A 15,593-nucleotide genomic window follows, 5' to 3' on the forward strand; every position below is an offset into this window, starting at 1 on the left:
GGGGAAGTATTTGGTTAGGAAACGGAATCGGTGGGAATAAAACAAAAGGCAACTCAGGCCACGGACAACATCTAAGAGAACGCAAGCAGATGGGAGCTTTGTTTCTTTATGATGCAGTGGGGAAACTGACCTGGGGAAACCACAGGGCCAGAAGACCTGAAAGAAATACGTTGGATGAGAAAGATAAGGTCAGATCACAGGGGTGACTTGAAACCAGACCAGCAGGTACTGATTTGGAGAATCTGGAAGTCTTCTGTCAAAATGCAAATATCCAAGGAAAAGAAACAAGGAGTCAGTTGGAGTAGGGAGTGTGGAGGTGCAGTCAGTATAGGCTGAACACTGCTATGTGCTCCATTGTATGTTGTAGCAGGAGGAACAGAATTTTTATAATAGCAGCTAGTAGATTCAACTGTGAGTTCTGTTCTGGGCCATGGGAGGGATGCCACAATGGAATGAAACCCAGAACAAGTGTGTTCTGATGGGGATGAGGAGAGGAATGATGAAGGGAAATTATACCAAAGCCTTCAGTATTACGAGGAAGAGCTGGTCCAGGTAGGGGCCCGCACTTGATGGACAGCCAAAGCCTGAGAAAAGACTTCCAATGGAGAAGAAAAGGGAGTAGGAGAGAAGACAAATTTCCCCTAATTCACAATTTTCCCAACTACTGGCCCTTCTAATGCCTATGACCCCTCTTTATGGCCCAGTAAAACTCGTATTCCTTTGTTGAACAGATGCTCTTTTGGCTCTCACAATCAAAAATCGAGCTGTAAGGAGGACTCCAGAGAGGGCTCTTTAGGGAGTAGGACAGGAGAAGAATGAAGTATCCCGATGTACTGCCAACCGAGGGCCACTGGGGCTTCCTAAACACAGTGTAGTCTACGGAGAGGAAGAAGTCTTCCCTAAAGTCACCTCCAGCACCTCCTAAGGCCAAGGTGCCTCTGGTTAGCAATAGAATAGAAAATAATTGTTCTCACCAAAGATACTTCTGTAGAAAGGTTGCTGGGAAACTGGAATAGGCGTGTCTTTCTGGCCTTCCGGTTCTTTTTATAGGCAGTGCAGGAACCTGAGTGAGGGCCTCTACTCCTTCCGCCCATTTGGGGAGAGATTAAAGAAGCTGAGATTGTCTCCTTCTTACTCATTGGCAGTTACAACCTTGCAGCCAGTAGAGCCTCAACTTCCAGCGTGGACACAGAGAAGGTAGGTCGGAATGAAGGGGCCATGCCCGTAGCTATAAACCCGGATGGCTCCAGCCATCTGGCTTGGCAATAACTGAAGAGGAATAGAGAGCTAGGAGTATTCAATTGCAAGGTACTATGTTTCCTCATGAATAGGTGGGATTTTTTTCCTAGGCAACCTCAGGAAAGACATAGATTTTGGTGCTCAACTATTGAAAGAGTTATCTGAAGGCAGGGACCCTTCTGTATAATTCTTTGATGAACAAAGAACAGATTTTTAGCAGTAACATGTTGCGTTGGAATGGCTTAGATTAAAAGAAGGAACAGCCACTAGAACTACGAAGAAAAATGATCTGCCTGTCTCCTTCAGGCAGTGTGGCAGTATCTTGAATGATCCAATGATCCATTGATGTTGACAACCTTTGTTCTGGAGCCTGATATAACTGTAATCTCGCCCATCAGGCAAACGTTGTCACACACCCTATTTTATGAAAAGGGTTCTGCCTCGAATTTCAAAAAGCCTTGGTACAGACTGCGACATGAAAATGGATGACGTATCTGGAACCTCCGAGTGAAGAGTGTTCTGCTTTTCCCGGCAAGACAGAGCTAGGAGAATTTTAAGGGTCTGCTGGTTTGGGGCTCTTGCATATTTGGGAAGGAGAGACATTATGGTGCCCAAACCGGACTAGCCAACAGGCACTTCTGCATGAGGATGTAGTCCGAAGTCTGTCCCCTCTTTCTTTTGCAGGGAGACAGAAGTCCATTCTCGTGAGGTCCACCCACAAGTCACCATGTATGAGGACTGCGTCAAGTCCACTGAGGACTATTATTTTGTCTGTGAAAACGAGGGCGCGTGGGGCATTGTGCTCGAGTCCTTGGCAATAATCGGCATAGTGGTCACAATTATACTACTCTTGGCGTTCCTCTTCCTCCTGCGAAGGGTTCAAGACTGCTGCCTGTGGAATACCCTCCCCACTCAGATCCTCTTCCTCCTGGGTGTGCTGGGACTCTTCAGCCTTGCCTTTGCCTTCGTCGCTCAGTTCAATCAGCAAACTGCCCCTGTGCGCTACTTTCTCTTTGGGGTTCTCTTTGCTATCTGTTTCTCATGCCTCTTGGCTCATGCCTCCAACCTGGTGAAGCTGGTCCGAGGTAGAGTCTCCCTCTGTTGGACAACAATTCTGTGCATTGCTATTGGTGTCAGCTTGTTGCAGGTGATCATTGCCATTGAGTACGTGACTCTCATGATGACCAGGGGCATGATGTTTATGCATATGACCCCTTGTGAGCTCAACATGGACTTTGTTGTCCTCCTGGTATATGTCCTCTTCCTGATGGCCCTCACCTTCTTCGTCTCCAAAGCCACTTTCTGTGGCCCATGTGAGAACTGGAAGCAACACGGAAGACTCATCTTTGTCACTGTGCTCATCTCCATCATTATCTGGGTGGTGTGGATCTCCATGCTCCTGAGAGGCAACCCACAGCTCCAGCGGCAGCCCCAGTGGGATGACCCCGTCATCTGTATTGCCCTGGTCACCAATGCATGGGTTTTCCTGTTGCTGTACATCATACCGGAGCTCTGCATTCTCTACAGATCGACCAAGCAGAACTGCCCTTTACCGGGCAACAACTGCCCTGCCCCAGCCTATCAGTGCAGCTTCAGAGTGGAGAACCAGGAACTCTCAAGAGGTACTTTCCCAGGGGATTTGGGGAGCAGGGAGGCTCTCCCTAGGGAGAAACAGGAGAGAAATTGAGAAACCGGGTGAACCAAGAGGGAACAATAAGGAAATGGCCACAATATAGGTGGGTGACTTCAGAGTTCCAGCATGGAGATAGAAACACCCAGAATTGATGTTAAACTTTTACGAGAAATTGGTGCTTCCAAAATACCGAGAGTTATGGGGAAGAGGCCAAGACAGAAATGAATCAAAGGCCCTAAATAAAGAGGGTGTGGCTCTAAGTGCTCATGCTGGGTAAAGAAAGGCACCCCCTATAAAGTGAGTTAACCAGCCCCAAATTAGGCTTGGACCAAGCAATTGCATGATGTATGATGCTAAGTCCAGATGTTTTGGCTATCAAGGGCACAAGTCAATCCCAGCAACGGTGATTGATTTTTTTTTAAATTTAAGTTTTGAAGTTAGTTTGCCCAAACATCATAATAAACTGATTCATAGGACTCATCACCTCCTTAACAGCACAAAGCCCAATAACTCCTGGATTTCTTCTTTTCATACCATTCACTGCATGAAAGCCTTCAAAGTTTGCAAAAAGTGACAGGAAGAGCCACTGAATCAGAATTCTAATAAAAGCTCAGATGTGTCATCACTAATAGAAAAAAAGCAACTTGCTTATGTGACATTTTCATAAAAATTTCTGGTCAGATTTTTATCGTTCTCGAAGACCAAGCCACCTGACTATACTTTTTGCTAATGAATAAAGTAGATTAACTTTGACAACAAAAATGCTCGGACCCTAACAACCTGGGGGAAATAGTGGCTAATTCTGGTTATCTAGAAATATGTCAAAACACATTCATTCCTTTCTGAAACATCTGGCCTATTATTCATAACCCAATATCATAGTTTTACATCAATTTTTATGTCTTAATAGGCATCTGATTCCTTACAATTTATTTCTAATGTGCAAAAATTACGTTATTTTATATATTGTAGAGCACACATAATGTTCACCAGGCTCAAAAAAATTAATAGAAGCCTTCCCTTTAAGTGCATACATGTTTTTTGAGCTATAATCTATGGCTAATTACTCATTCAAATTAAATGCTGCTCAGATAGATGCATCCATTAATTCTTTTCAGTGCAGTTGACAGAGTCGGAAATTGACGCTATACATCCTTCCTATAAGAGTTTTTCTTTCCTTGTTGATGGTGCATCATCAGATCACTAAGGTTTGTGGCAGAATTGCACAGTCAATCCCCAAAACTACTTCTCAAAGTCCTCATCAGCAGATAGGATAAAACTTCTTGTGTCTGTTTATTGTTGTATGTTTCCAGGAAACAAAAGTCAGAGAGAGAGAGAGAGGAGTTCTCAGAGTTTTATAATACCCCAAACATACCTGGATTTATAACAACCAATATTCTATACCCCAAAACACAGGTGTTTCAAATGTTCTCAGGATGTCTTGGTGGCAGAACAAGGGCGTGCAAAAAACACGTTTCCCGGTGATATCCTCATTACTCATGCATGGTTAGAAAATCCGTTTCTGAACAGGAAATGGCCTGCCAGTGATAGTCATTATCAATGTAGTTTGATATCGTTTGTTTGTTTGTTTGTTTGTTTTTTAATTTGACAGACAGAGATCACAAGTAGGCAGAGAGGCAGGCAGAGAGAGAGGAAGGGAAGCAGGCTCTCTGCTGAGCAGAGAGCCCAACTTGGGGCTCGATCCCAGGACCCTGGGATCATGACCTGAGCCGAAGGCAGAGGCTTTAACCTACTGAGCCACCCAGGCACCCCTTGATGTATTTTTTTTATTAAAAAAATTAATAATGTAGTAAAGAATATACAGATTGCTCTCCAAATTGGGCAGAATAACCAGAAACTTAAAGTTGGACAACAGAATCAGATTTTAGGTTAGCTGGGAAAAATACAAATATCAAAAATTAGAAGAATGATTAAAACTTAGTACAAAATACAGGATTACACCAAGCTGGGAAAAACATATAACACAAGATAGGTAAGAACCAGACAAGTAGAGTCTGATAACAGGAACTTGAAAAACCCTAAGTGTGCCCTGTAGGTCACCAGCTGGTGAGAGGAAAGCAGCTTACCACTGTCTTTGTTTTCATTGGCTCAAAAGACAGTCACCGTACCGTATCAACAGACGTGTGGTCAGCGAGAACAATCAGGCTATTGTATTTGGCACTGGTCAGTCTCCGAGAGAATACCCATTCCAGTTCTGGGGTCCACCAATGAGAAGTACGGGGGAACTTGAGGAGGTTAAGGGAGAACCACAAAGATAATTAAAGGGTTATAACATGCGACCAAAGTGGAAAGGTTAAGACAATGAAACAGGTTCCCAATGTGCCTTCATCATAGACTTATTCAAATTCTCTCTCTAAATTCTGTACTGAAACATGCCATTTTGTTCAAGTCCATGAGGCATGCATTTGTCACGTGATTCTTCTGATGACTACTGCTTGTTGCTGTGACTCTGGTCACATAACTATTTTATCTACCACTGGGTTGCGGGACCAGAATTATTTATCAGAAAGAAGAGTAAGACCAGAGGAGATGAGTGGGGAATTGCACAAGTTTGAAGACCTCTCTTGAAGAAGCTGCTGTCCTGTTGCTTTCTGTCTCCAACGAAAGACAAGGTGTAGAAATGAACTCAAACCAAAGCATGAAGGACTTAGATTAAAAGTGAAAATAAGAGTTGGTAAACACTGAAATAGATTGGTAAAGGGGACTAAGGACTCCATTTCCCTGAGAGAGTCTTTCAAAAGAAGATTAGGCTTTATCTTCCTGAAGTGGTTTATGAACTGAATTCCAAGATTGAAAAACATCTGGTTGGAGAATGAAAATGCATTCAGGACTGTTACTACGGACCCCCAAACAAATGGGCAGAAATATTTTTTGCCCTCTATTATAAATGCATTCCTAGAAAGCTGTATATTGATTGCACTTTTAAAAAAATCAGTTGCCCTTTTAACTGAGAATTTTAAATGCCGTTTAATTTGTGGAGATCCTAAATATTGACTATCAGCCACGATTCTCTCTCTCTCTCTCTTTTGTTTATGGAGGGAAAACTCCTGTTAGAATTATCACTACTTTATCTGCTTTAGTGTACTTAAGGTATTGTTATGTTAAGTTTGCTAAAAGCAAGACCCATGTATATTTTAAACTATCACATTGCTATGGGCATTTTTTTTTCTGTTCATTGCTTGAAGGTATACAGACAAACCTAGTATGATTCTTTTTTAAGGTATTAAGACAAAAATAATGAGTCTATGCAGTATAAAAGGGCGTCAATAACTATAAAATGATGTGAACAAGAGAATAGTCTTGCAAACTTAAGTCCATCAGGTTGTTTTCCTTATAGCAAATACCATATATATATATATATGGTATTTGCTATAAGGAAATTATACACACACACACACACACACACACACATACACACACATATATATAATCCTTAATATAAGGGATTTTTAAAATCTATTTATTTGAAAGAGAGATAGACCATGAGCAAGGGGAGGGACAGAGGGAGAAGCAGACTCCCCACTGAGCAGAAAACCCAACAAGGAACTCAGTCCCAGGACCCTGAGATCATGACCCGAGCAAAGGGCAGATGCTTAACCGACTGAGCCTCCCAGGTGTCCTGCAAATACCAGCTTTCGCTGGACAACCCTTTTGGGCAATTTTCAGCGTTTTCATTTTTTTTTTTCTTCAAGACACCCCCCTCCTCCTTCCTAGAACAAACCCAATTTCAACGGTCCCAAGCAGTGTAATTTTTGTTTTTTTGCAGGAACAAATCACAAAACTGTTTTCTTACCCTCAGGAGCTACAAGTGACAGAGAGACAAGTGGCATAAAGTAGGGAAGAAGACAGTGAGTCTGGGCAGGACTTGTTTGGTCTGAGGACAGATACGGCAAGCATTCGACGTTCCTGAAGAGGCAGGGAGCGTGAGAAAATTGGGCAGCGTGGGGCAGCAGAAAGAATGCAGAATCTGGGTGCCCTGGCTTTGAGGCTCACCTCTGCTTCCTGCCAACTTCGAGGCAAAACCAAGCTCCTCAACCTCTAGGAGTTCAGGCTCCTAGTCTTTAAATGATAGTTATAGCGTCCCCACCTCTTCCCCATGTAAACAGAAGGTCTTCCTTACTCAACTCAGATTTCATACCACAAAATGGTTGCAGGTTTAATAGAGAGAAACACTCAGCCTTTTGGTAAATCCATGAGCGACAACTAGTGCTGGAAACTTCTGGAGAAGGCGGCTTCTCCAGTTTATGATCTAGCCTGATGAGAATGTTGGATGAATGTTGGTCACCAAGGAGCTGAGTGTCAGAAAGTCTCAAGGAACTCAAGGAATTATGCCTCAAGGAGCAAAGTTAAACCAAGAATTCAGTTTATTCTGCCCCCAAGGAAGGAAGGGCATTCCAAATTTCACAGGATCCGACCATCTAAAAAATATCAGTAGGATGATGATGTCAGAGCACCAGTTATGACCACACCACTGGATACTAATTCTCAAAGCACAGCAGTATGGTGTTTTCTTTTTCTTTTCTTTTTTTTTTTTTAATATTTTATTGATTGATTGATAGAGACACAGAAAGAAAGGGAACACAAGCAGGGGGAGTGGGAGAGGGAGAAGCAGGCTTCCCGCTGAGCAGGGAGCCCAATGTGGGGCTCAATCCCAGGATCCTGGGATCACAACCTGAGCTGAAAGCAGATACTCAAGGACTGAGCTACCCAGGCGTCCCAGCAGTATGGTGTTTTCTATACGTCATGCCCTATTTGAAGGGCTTTATATGTATTGATTAGCTTAATTTTCAAGACAAGCTTATGAAGTAGATTTACTGTTATGATCATCATTGTCCCTCTTTTATTCCCATCAGGAAACAAAGGCAACCAAAGGTTAAAGAATGGGGCCCTAGGTTAGCCCACAGCTAGCGAGTGAGAGAGCCGCTAAGCATGAACATTCAGGGTGAGGCCACACCTGTGACCGTCAAACAAGGAATATGTATGGAGTGAGGCCCTGGTGTTAGGGCAGACATGGCTCCTGTCCTCAGCCTACAGTCTTGTTGAGGAGCCTGACATTAAACAAATAACCATGCATGTGATTATTCTATGACAGGAGAAAATGATCTCTAGGGATCTCGTTTTATTACATCTGGTTTTTTTATAAAGCTGAACCAAAGCTTGCAGAGTATCAAGCCTGAAGGGGCTTTAGAGATGATCTAGGTAAGGCCTTGTATTTTCCTGTGGAAGACAGTGAGGTACACAAGGTCACACAGGTAATACTACGGGAGCAAAGACCTTGACCCACTGCGAGCAGCGCTCTTTCTCTAGGTGATGACCAATGTTCAGTATCTTCAGTCACGAAACACAGATGAATACGCAGATCCTACCCATAGCCAATCTTCCTCATAAGCTTTAAAAACACTCTTTTTAAAAATCATAGATTTAAAAAACAAACCAAAACCAAAACCAAAGACAACAAAAAACAGCCTCAACTGAGAATTCCTTTTCAAAGGGTCAAGAGCCTCTTCGCAAGCCCCCAGGTCTTCTCATAGTCCTCGTGTGCTGTTTCCAGGTGAATCTGACACTAACCCAGCCCTTCCCATCTTTGGCTTTCAGCCCGAGACAGTGATGGAGCTGAGGAGGATGTAGCATTAACTTCATATGGTACCCTCATTCAGCCGCAGGTAAATGTGCTCATCTACGGTCCCCGAGGGACAGAGCAAGGACTCCTTCCTTAGGAGAGTTGTCAGGCTTCATTTCCAATATCTGTACCGACCTGAGAGAGGAAAGGTAGGGTAGGCTGATCTCCACAAGCTTGCGGAGCTTGAGCTGTCCAGATAGAACCTGTCCCGGGGCAGGGCAATAAAGGCAAGGGATGCCATCGCCTCTGCCCAAGCCCCTCTGGATCCCCACCGCCGCACATCAACAAGGTACTGGCTATAGGCAAATGCTGCTGGCACGGAAAAGCAGCTCAAAAGGTTGGTGTGAGTGTGACGAGGAAGAGGCTCACTGCTTCTCGTCTTGGGGACCGCAGGGAATTGTAAATATGTATGAGGTCAGATCTGTTTTTACTGTCTATCAGTGGTCTAAATGAATCCCCTGAGCCCTGGCTAGCCGACTCTCCGTGTCACTGTGTAGCTCCTACAGCCCAAGCTGCCCCCCCCCAGAACTGGGTTAGTGCTGTCACCCTCCCTCGTCACCAGACAGGCGTAACCCATTTTAATCCTTTCAGGCAAAAGCGGAAGGAGCATGACTGAGTAGAACTGGAGGTGACTTGTGTTTGTGTCGGATGACTTGAGGGCGTACAGAGGCAGGCAGCCAAAAATACCACACTGCGACACAGTTTTTATATTCTGGTCCCCATAACTAAAATCTGAGGGTGGAAGTCATGTTCACACTGGTTGTTCGAAGAACTGTACGAGGCCACTCTAACTAGCTAATGCCTCTGGTCTGTTACCTGAGGCTTGGCCTTTTCCTGGAAGAAGGGCACACAGACCAGGACACAGAGAGAGCATTTGCTGTAATTAACCCTCTAGAGGGCATTAATAGGATGAGAAAAATATTTATCATCCTCTCCAAGAATTTCTTGGATTACTTCAATTTCCAGTGATCAGCTATTCAAAAATCTTGCAGAAATAGCTTTGTTACTGGTTAAAAGGGAAGAGGGTTTAAAAAAAAAAAAGTTTTTATGTGCGTAGCCTCCATGGTTTTTTTTTTTTTTTTCTTAACAAAGGATTAAGTGATGCTGAAATGATATTTCAAACATAGCTCTGGAAAGTATCACCCCTTGCATTGACTCAGAAAATTGACAATGGCCTTTCTTCTTTTCCAGACTGTTGATCCCACACAAGAGTGTTTCATCCCACCAGCTAAACCAAGCCCCCAGCAAGATGCAGAAATATGAAGTCCACAGGAAATATGCATAGTGGAAACTCAGAAGACCATCCTAATGTAGCCCTGATGGGTCACTGGGGAGCCCAGAGTCATGTTCCAGCCAAGTACCGGCTCATCATTCCTTCCCTGCTTCCCAGCCCTTTCCATCCATCCGGACCCTTCATCAGAAGACTACTGTCTCAAGCATAATTACAATCTTGCTGGCCACCCTAACTTGACTATGTGTCTCTTTCTTCTTTCCTGAAACTGAAGGACTTCTTTCCTTAGCAGTGCGAGAACAAATTGGCAGCTCTTACTAATGGGGCCAAAATACCCTGGCCTGAAAAAATTAGGGTCATGTACTTTGATAAAATATAGAGGTTAGTAGCAACTTACTCCTGCATTACTTCTGTAGTCATTTTTTATAAAGGGTCCCTGTATAAATATGATTGACCCAGAATTTGTGATAAAAGTTATAGCAAAATCCTCAGGATCCCCATGATTGGGCATTTTATTTTATTCTTTTAAAGATTTTATTTATTTATTTGAAAGAGAGGAAGAGAGAACAAGCAGAGGGAGAAGCAGCAGCATCCCACTGAGCAAAGAGCTAGATGCAGGACTCAATCCCAGGACCCTGAGATCATGACCGGAGCTGAAGGCAGACCCTTAACAGACTGAGCCCCCCAGGCACCCCTCAATTGGACGTTTTAAATAACACAGACTTTAAGGCTTGGATTCTGGCAGGGCTTCTCCCATGGTTTTAGCACTCCATGCCAGCAGACGTGGCTGAGGTCAGTGACCTGCTTTGATGAACCAACAACAGCAAAGAAAGAGCCACCCTAGTTGATGCTCATAAATGATTCTAGGTGGTGCATATAAAAAGCACAGTCTGCCTGTCTTGATGTTTCCAGTGAGCTGAGGCCTCTGCACTAATTACTCTGCCTTCATTCCTCCTGCAGTCCCACATCCTTCCCAACGGACCCACCTGTTCTCACGACCCACGTGCTGTACATAACAGGTGCAACAGGACCAGAGTTAGAAGTGTGCCACCAGAGGGCTTCTTAGGGTCTGATTTAACCCTCTCACCTTCCAGATAAGAAAACAGAACTCTAGAGCAATGAAATGACTTGCCCAGAGCCTCACACAGTAGTTAGTGGGAGTCCAAGTCTTCCAACTCATAGGCCACTCCTCTTTCCATTCAGTAAGGGCTTCTCCATGCCTGTATTTCTGTATTGACAAGTACAGTGTGGACCCGCTAAGAACCAAATGTGATAGTTCAGACCAATGAGTGTTGAGTGCCTCCTATGTGAAAGCAATCTGAAAAATAGCTAAGACTCCATACATGGGGGAAAAAAAAACAGCCTTTTTTTGTGAGCAATATACAGCCTGAATTGCTCAATGCCACCAAACATTTCCTGAGCACCTGTGAGGTACCAGGAGCTATTCTTGGGTTGAGCCTTAAGCAGATAAGGCAGACAATGCTGCTCTGGTAGAGCCTGTGTTTTTCCTGGGGGAGATAACACAATGCAGAGAATTTCAGGAACCCAGCTCCCTCCTTTTCCAGATGAGGAAAGAGATTTGGCCAGAATAATAGGGCTTGCTAGTGGCAGAATCAACTAGAATCCAGATCTCGAGCTACTGTTCAAAGGCTCCCTCAGCCTCTGCACAATGTTCCCACACTTCATATGATTTTCTGCTACCCTCAGATAGCAACTCCTTGTTAAAATCTGTGTCCTGAGCAATGTTCTCAGAACAAACCAGTATGTAGGTAAATGCCCAAAGAGTTTGACCTTCTGCCCTTATTGGTAATACCAAATTGAGGGAGAAGGTTTAAACATTAAGACTCTGACCTATCTATTAGGTGGCACACTATTTAACAAACCACATAAAGAACCCAACCTGAGAGGGAAAACAACCCATGGAAACTTAGAACAGCTCTGGAAGAAAATCATCATCACTGATGCTCCTAGTTTTTAATCCTAAAAATGATGACAATGACACCTTCAACATAATTCTGTTGTGGCGTGGAGTGGAGTGGTGTGGTGTGGTGTGGTGTGTTTCAGGCAGGAAATGTTTCTGTTGAGTTGGCTGTCACATTTTAATAAACCCATTAAAACCATAGATGATGGCCCATTTTGTTTCCCAAAATGTTTTTCTTAGTATTAGTAAAAGTAAAATTGAACCTCTTTGTGCCAAAATTTAGACTACATATTAGTTAGATTTGGGGGGATTGTAAGGTGACAAGTGCCTCGATCAGGCTGTTTCCAGAATGGAGTTGTGGTGTAAGGCACATATGGCAGCGGGGAGACAAAACTCTTCTCTGCGAACCAGAACAGCCACTCAGCCAGCCTCATGGCCATGGAATACCATCAAGTGTTGGTAGGAGCATGTTGATCTCACCCCAGCCCTGCAATTCCCCTCAGCCATTTTGACACTTTCCTCACTGTCTCAATTTCCTTTTGAGGTATTTTCACGTACTCCCCCTCTACCAGCTGACTGGTTCTCTCCCCATGTGTCATATTCAGATTCCTGAGAGGGAGCCTGAATGGTCCAGCTGACCATCATTGCTTCTGCCTGGAAGATCTCTGGAAGTGGCCCTCTTAATTTACAATCAGCCTGTGGACCGACTGCCTGTGGGTCCCGTCCCCACCTTTGGTCCATTCAGCTATGCCTGGCTTGATCATGCGGTACAGACTTGGTCACATATGTCTGCTCCCTCAGAGGAAAGGTGTGGGCAGGGAATTATCCTCCAGCAAGCAAGGCATAGCATGCACCATGAGTGGCCAACACAGGAGAGCTTGGTCCAGAAAAATATGATTTTGTGAAGTTAAAGAATATTTTAATGAAAATTAAAATTTGAAGTTTATGTAGCAATTTCCATAAAGCTAAAAACCCCAATAGTCCTCTAAGTCAAGAGCCATGAAGAACCACTTAAAAGAATAGATAAAACTATTTGTGATGGGCATATTGTACTCATTGACTCAATTCAACAATTATTACTTAAAGATTTAAACTCATTTACTGGGGTGCCTGCGTGGCTCAGTCTGTTAAGCTGCTGCCTTCGGCTCAGGTCATGATCACAGGGTCCTGGGATCGAGTCCCGAATCGGGCTCCCTGCTCAGTGGAGAGCCTGCTTCTCCCTCTGCCTGCCTCTCTGCCTACTTGTGCTCTCTCTATATATATAAAATAAAGAAATAAAATCCTTTAAAAAATAAAAACAAACTCATTTACTTATATGTCCTGGGTTGTATAATTGGAAAGGCGCTAATTCTCTTAAGCATTTTAGATAATCCTCTTCTGATTTTTATTTATTTATTCAAAAGGAAGTATATCGGTGAAAACCTTTATTATAAAATCTCTTCCTTGTGGGGCACCTGGGTGGCTCAGTCAGTTAACTGTCTGCCTTCAGCTCAGGTTATAATCTCAGGGTCCTGGGATCAGGACACAGGTCAAGCTCCCTGCTCAGCAGGGAGTCTTCTTCTCCCTCTGTTCCTCCTCCTGCTCATCCTCTCTTTCTTTCTCCCTCTCCCTCCCTCTCTCTCTCTCTACTTAATAAAGAAATAAAATCTTTAAAAAAAAATGAAGTATCTCCCTGGTGTAATGCAGCTGGTTATCTCAGTTAGAGCATGATGCTAATGAAATACCTATAGAGCTAACATATCCTTCATCTTGATGATTTTTTCCTAATCCTAAAGACCACCAAAGATTTGTTTCCCTCCACATTAAATTTCATGCTCTCCCTATAAGCTTTAAAGGCCTTCCAGATATCATGCCTTATCTCAAGCTGTGGTCTGGTTAGGCTAAAATTTTCTCACTCTATCATTATTCCTTCTCTCTTCTTTTAAACAAATGATCCCTTTTCCTAAGATTATGTCTACTTCAGACTGGCCAGATTCATGCCTTATTATCCTTCTTTTCCTCTTTCCACAATCAGTTCCAACTCTACCTTTTCCCAGAAACTTTCTCTGATGACATAAGGACCCAGGATTGTCATACACCAAGCCCTTAAGTTATAGCAGAATGAGGTTCTCTTTCGCTCAAGCTCAGATGGTAAAGGGGATACTTCTATAGCCTTTTACTCAGAGTAAGCCTAATCATCTATTTTAAAAGCACATTTAATTTATGAGCAATAAACTAGAAAATCTATTTGTGCTTCCTTTGTTACAAAAGCCTCTGTATTTTTCATGTAAAGAAGGTGCTTTTCAATTAACATTCAACAGGGGCAATCGTGACCTTCTGAGAAGACATGCTTGACGTCTCCATAAAGATTTCTCCTTGGAGTCATTGAAAATATCTTCATGGCTCAGGCCACTTCTAAGCTGTTGGTCTCTTGTGAGAGATCATATTTGCTGCTCTTCACAGATAGATGAGTTAGAATTAGGTTTACATTTTAACATGTAGCAGAACTTACTTATTCAAAGGACTTCAATGTGGAAGACTCAGGAAGCACAAGGACGCATCCATCGCTCACAACATTATTAGAATGCCTTCACTGGAACTGCCTTCAAGAAATCCTCAAGAAAATCACTGGGATTGGATTGTGGTGATGGTCTCTGTCAGAACTGAGAGCTGAGTTGAATGCTGTATTTCTAATATTGATCTTACCCATCGCTCAAAGAATAACCAAGTGCACTTTGGAAATGCCATTGGACATCTTTCTGGATTTTTCTAAAGATGGTGGAACTATTAGAATTTAAACCACATTCAGGAAGTGGTTAAATCAAGTTTGGGTTTGGAAAAGTTGCACCAGATCACCAACAGCTTGAATCCTCCAAGCAGACTTTTTTTTTTTAATGTAAAAAGTAAGAAGATTTTATTGACTTTTATATGTTCTTAGAGAAAACTATTCACATGTAAAAGTTTGACATTTGATAGGAGATGTAGTTACACTTTATTTTACACATAAATTCTTTCATTTGGGGTCAGACATAATGTTTCATTTCAACAGGACTCCCACCTGATTATAGTCCCAATTTCTTGAAATAATGGCATCATCATAGGGCAAGGTAAACTACTAGGTATTTCACTTGTATCTGTTATTGTCCAATTACTGTAGCATAATGGAGTACATGCTGTAAGCAGATACAGAGGAAGCTATCCATAAAAAAGGTGTAAAACACAGGTAAAGAAAATATACAAATTGTGGTATTGCATATATATTTTAATCTATGGAACTGACGTTTTTAACTCACTCACATGTTCTTTTATGTGATATAAATGCACCAAGGGAGACAGCTTTTAAAATTCCTTTTTATGTGAAATTTACCTCTTAGTTATTCTCTTTTTAAGGGTCTACAAATGACACATCTTTGTAAAACAGGACCCACTTGAATATACAAACAGGGCTGGATTTTTTAAAAATATATTCTACAAAGGGAGCATTTTGTTGTAAATCCCACCTGGACTTTATTTGTATGTAGAAGAATCTTGGGGAGAAGTCATCTGCAACTCATTTTTAAATTCCTAAATGTTGAATTCAATGTCATTATTCCCAGGGCAATTCTGTCTGGAAAAACTGAGCTTTTTTATTTCTTATTTGAATTTACATCTGATTCACATTAAAAAAAAATGTTTGCTATATCTCTGATATTATTAGGGATTTGTTTTAAGAGCAAATGAAAACCTAGGGAAAAGAAACAAGGAAACGCCCATAGCAGGATAAAATCTTAACATCTGGATATTTGGGATGACTGGTCCCTTAGGCTAATGGCAATTCACTTTTAAATACCACTTTATAGGTGACAGTTTACAATTTACAAATGGTTTTCACATCCACTATCTCATTTCATCTATTGGACAGATTAGGCAGTTTATTTCAATGTGTGTGTATGTATATATTTATAGTTTA

The 15,593-nt window shown here is 42.5% G+C and overlaps 1 protein-coding gene across 2 annotated transcripts; it reads left to right on the plus strand.

Annotated features, from left to right (window-relative positions):
- Window positions 1–1,109: 1,109 nt before the first annotated feature.
- GPRC5D (G protein-coupled receptor class C group 5 member D) lies at window positions 1,110–9,979 on the plus strand. Of its 2 annotated transcripts, XM_047742660.1 has the most exons (4): window positions 1,110–1,197; window positions 1,924–2,861; window positions 8,489–8,556; window positions 9,705–9,979. In XM_047742660.1, exons 2-4 carry the CDS (start codon window positions 1,967–1,969, stop codon window positions 9,774–9,776), a joined length of 1,035 nt encoding a protein of 344 aa, XP_047598616.1. In that variant the 5' UTR covers window positions 1,110–1,197; window positions 1,924–1,966; the 3' UTR covers window positions 9,777–9,979. The 2 variants fall into 2 exon arrangements, with proteins under 2 accessions (XP_047598616.1, XP_047598617.1); XM_047742661.1 differs by lacking the exon at window positions 8,489–8,556.
- The last annotated feature ends 5,614 nt before the right edge of the window (window positions 9,980–15,593 follow it).

The sequence above is a fragment of the Lutra lutra genome, chromosome 8 (assembly GCF_902655055.1).
Source record: "Lutra lutra chromosome 8, mLutLut1.2, whole genome shotgun sequence".
NCBI classification, from domain to species: Eukaryota; Metazoa; Chordata; class Mammalia; order Carnivora; family Mustelidae; genus Lutra; species Lutra lutra.

What these genes read in the sequence shown, in the direction of transcription:
- GPRC5D (XM_047742660.1), top strand. Translation starts at nt 1,967, where the DNA reads ATGTATGAGGACTGCGTCAAGTCCACTGAGGACTATTATTTTGTCTGT. An exon ending in GAACCAGGAACTCTCAAGAG is followed by an intron (nt 2,862 to 8,488) that starts GTACTTTCCCAG and finishes TTTGGCTTTCAG; the next exon opens with CCCGAGACAGTGATGGAGCT. An exon ending in GTACCCTCATTCAGCCGCAG is followed by an intron (nt 8,557 to 9,704) that starts GTAAATGTGCTC and finishes CTTCTTTTCCAG; the next exon opens with ACTGTTGATCCCACACAAGA.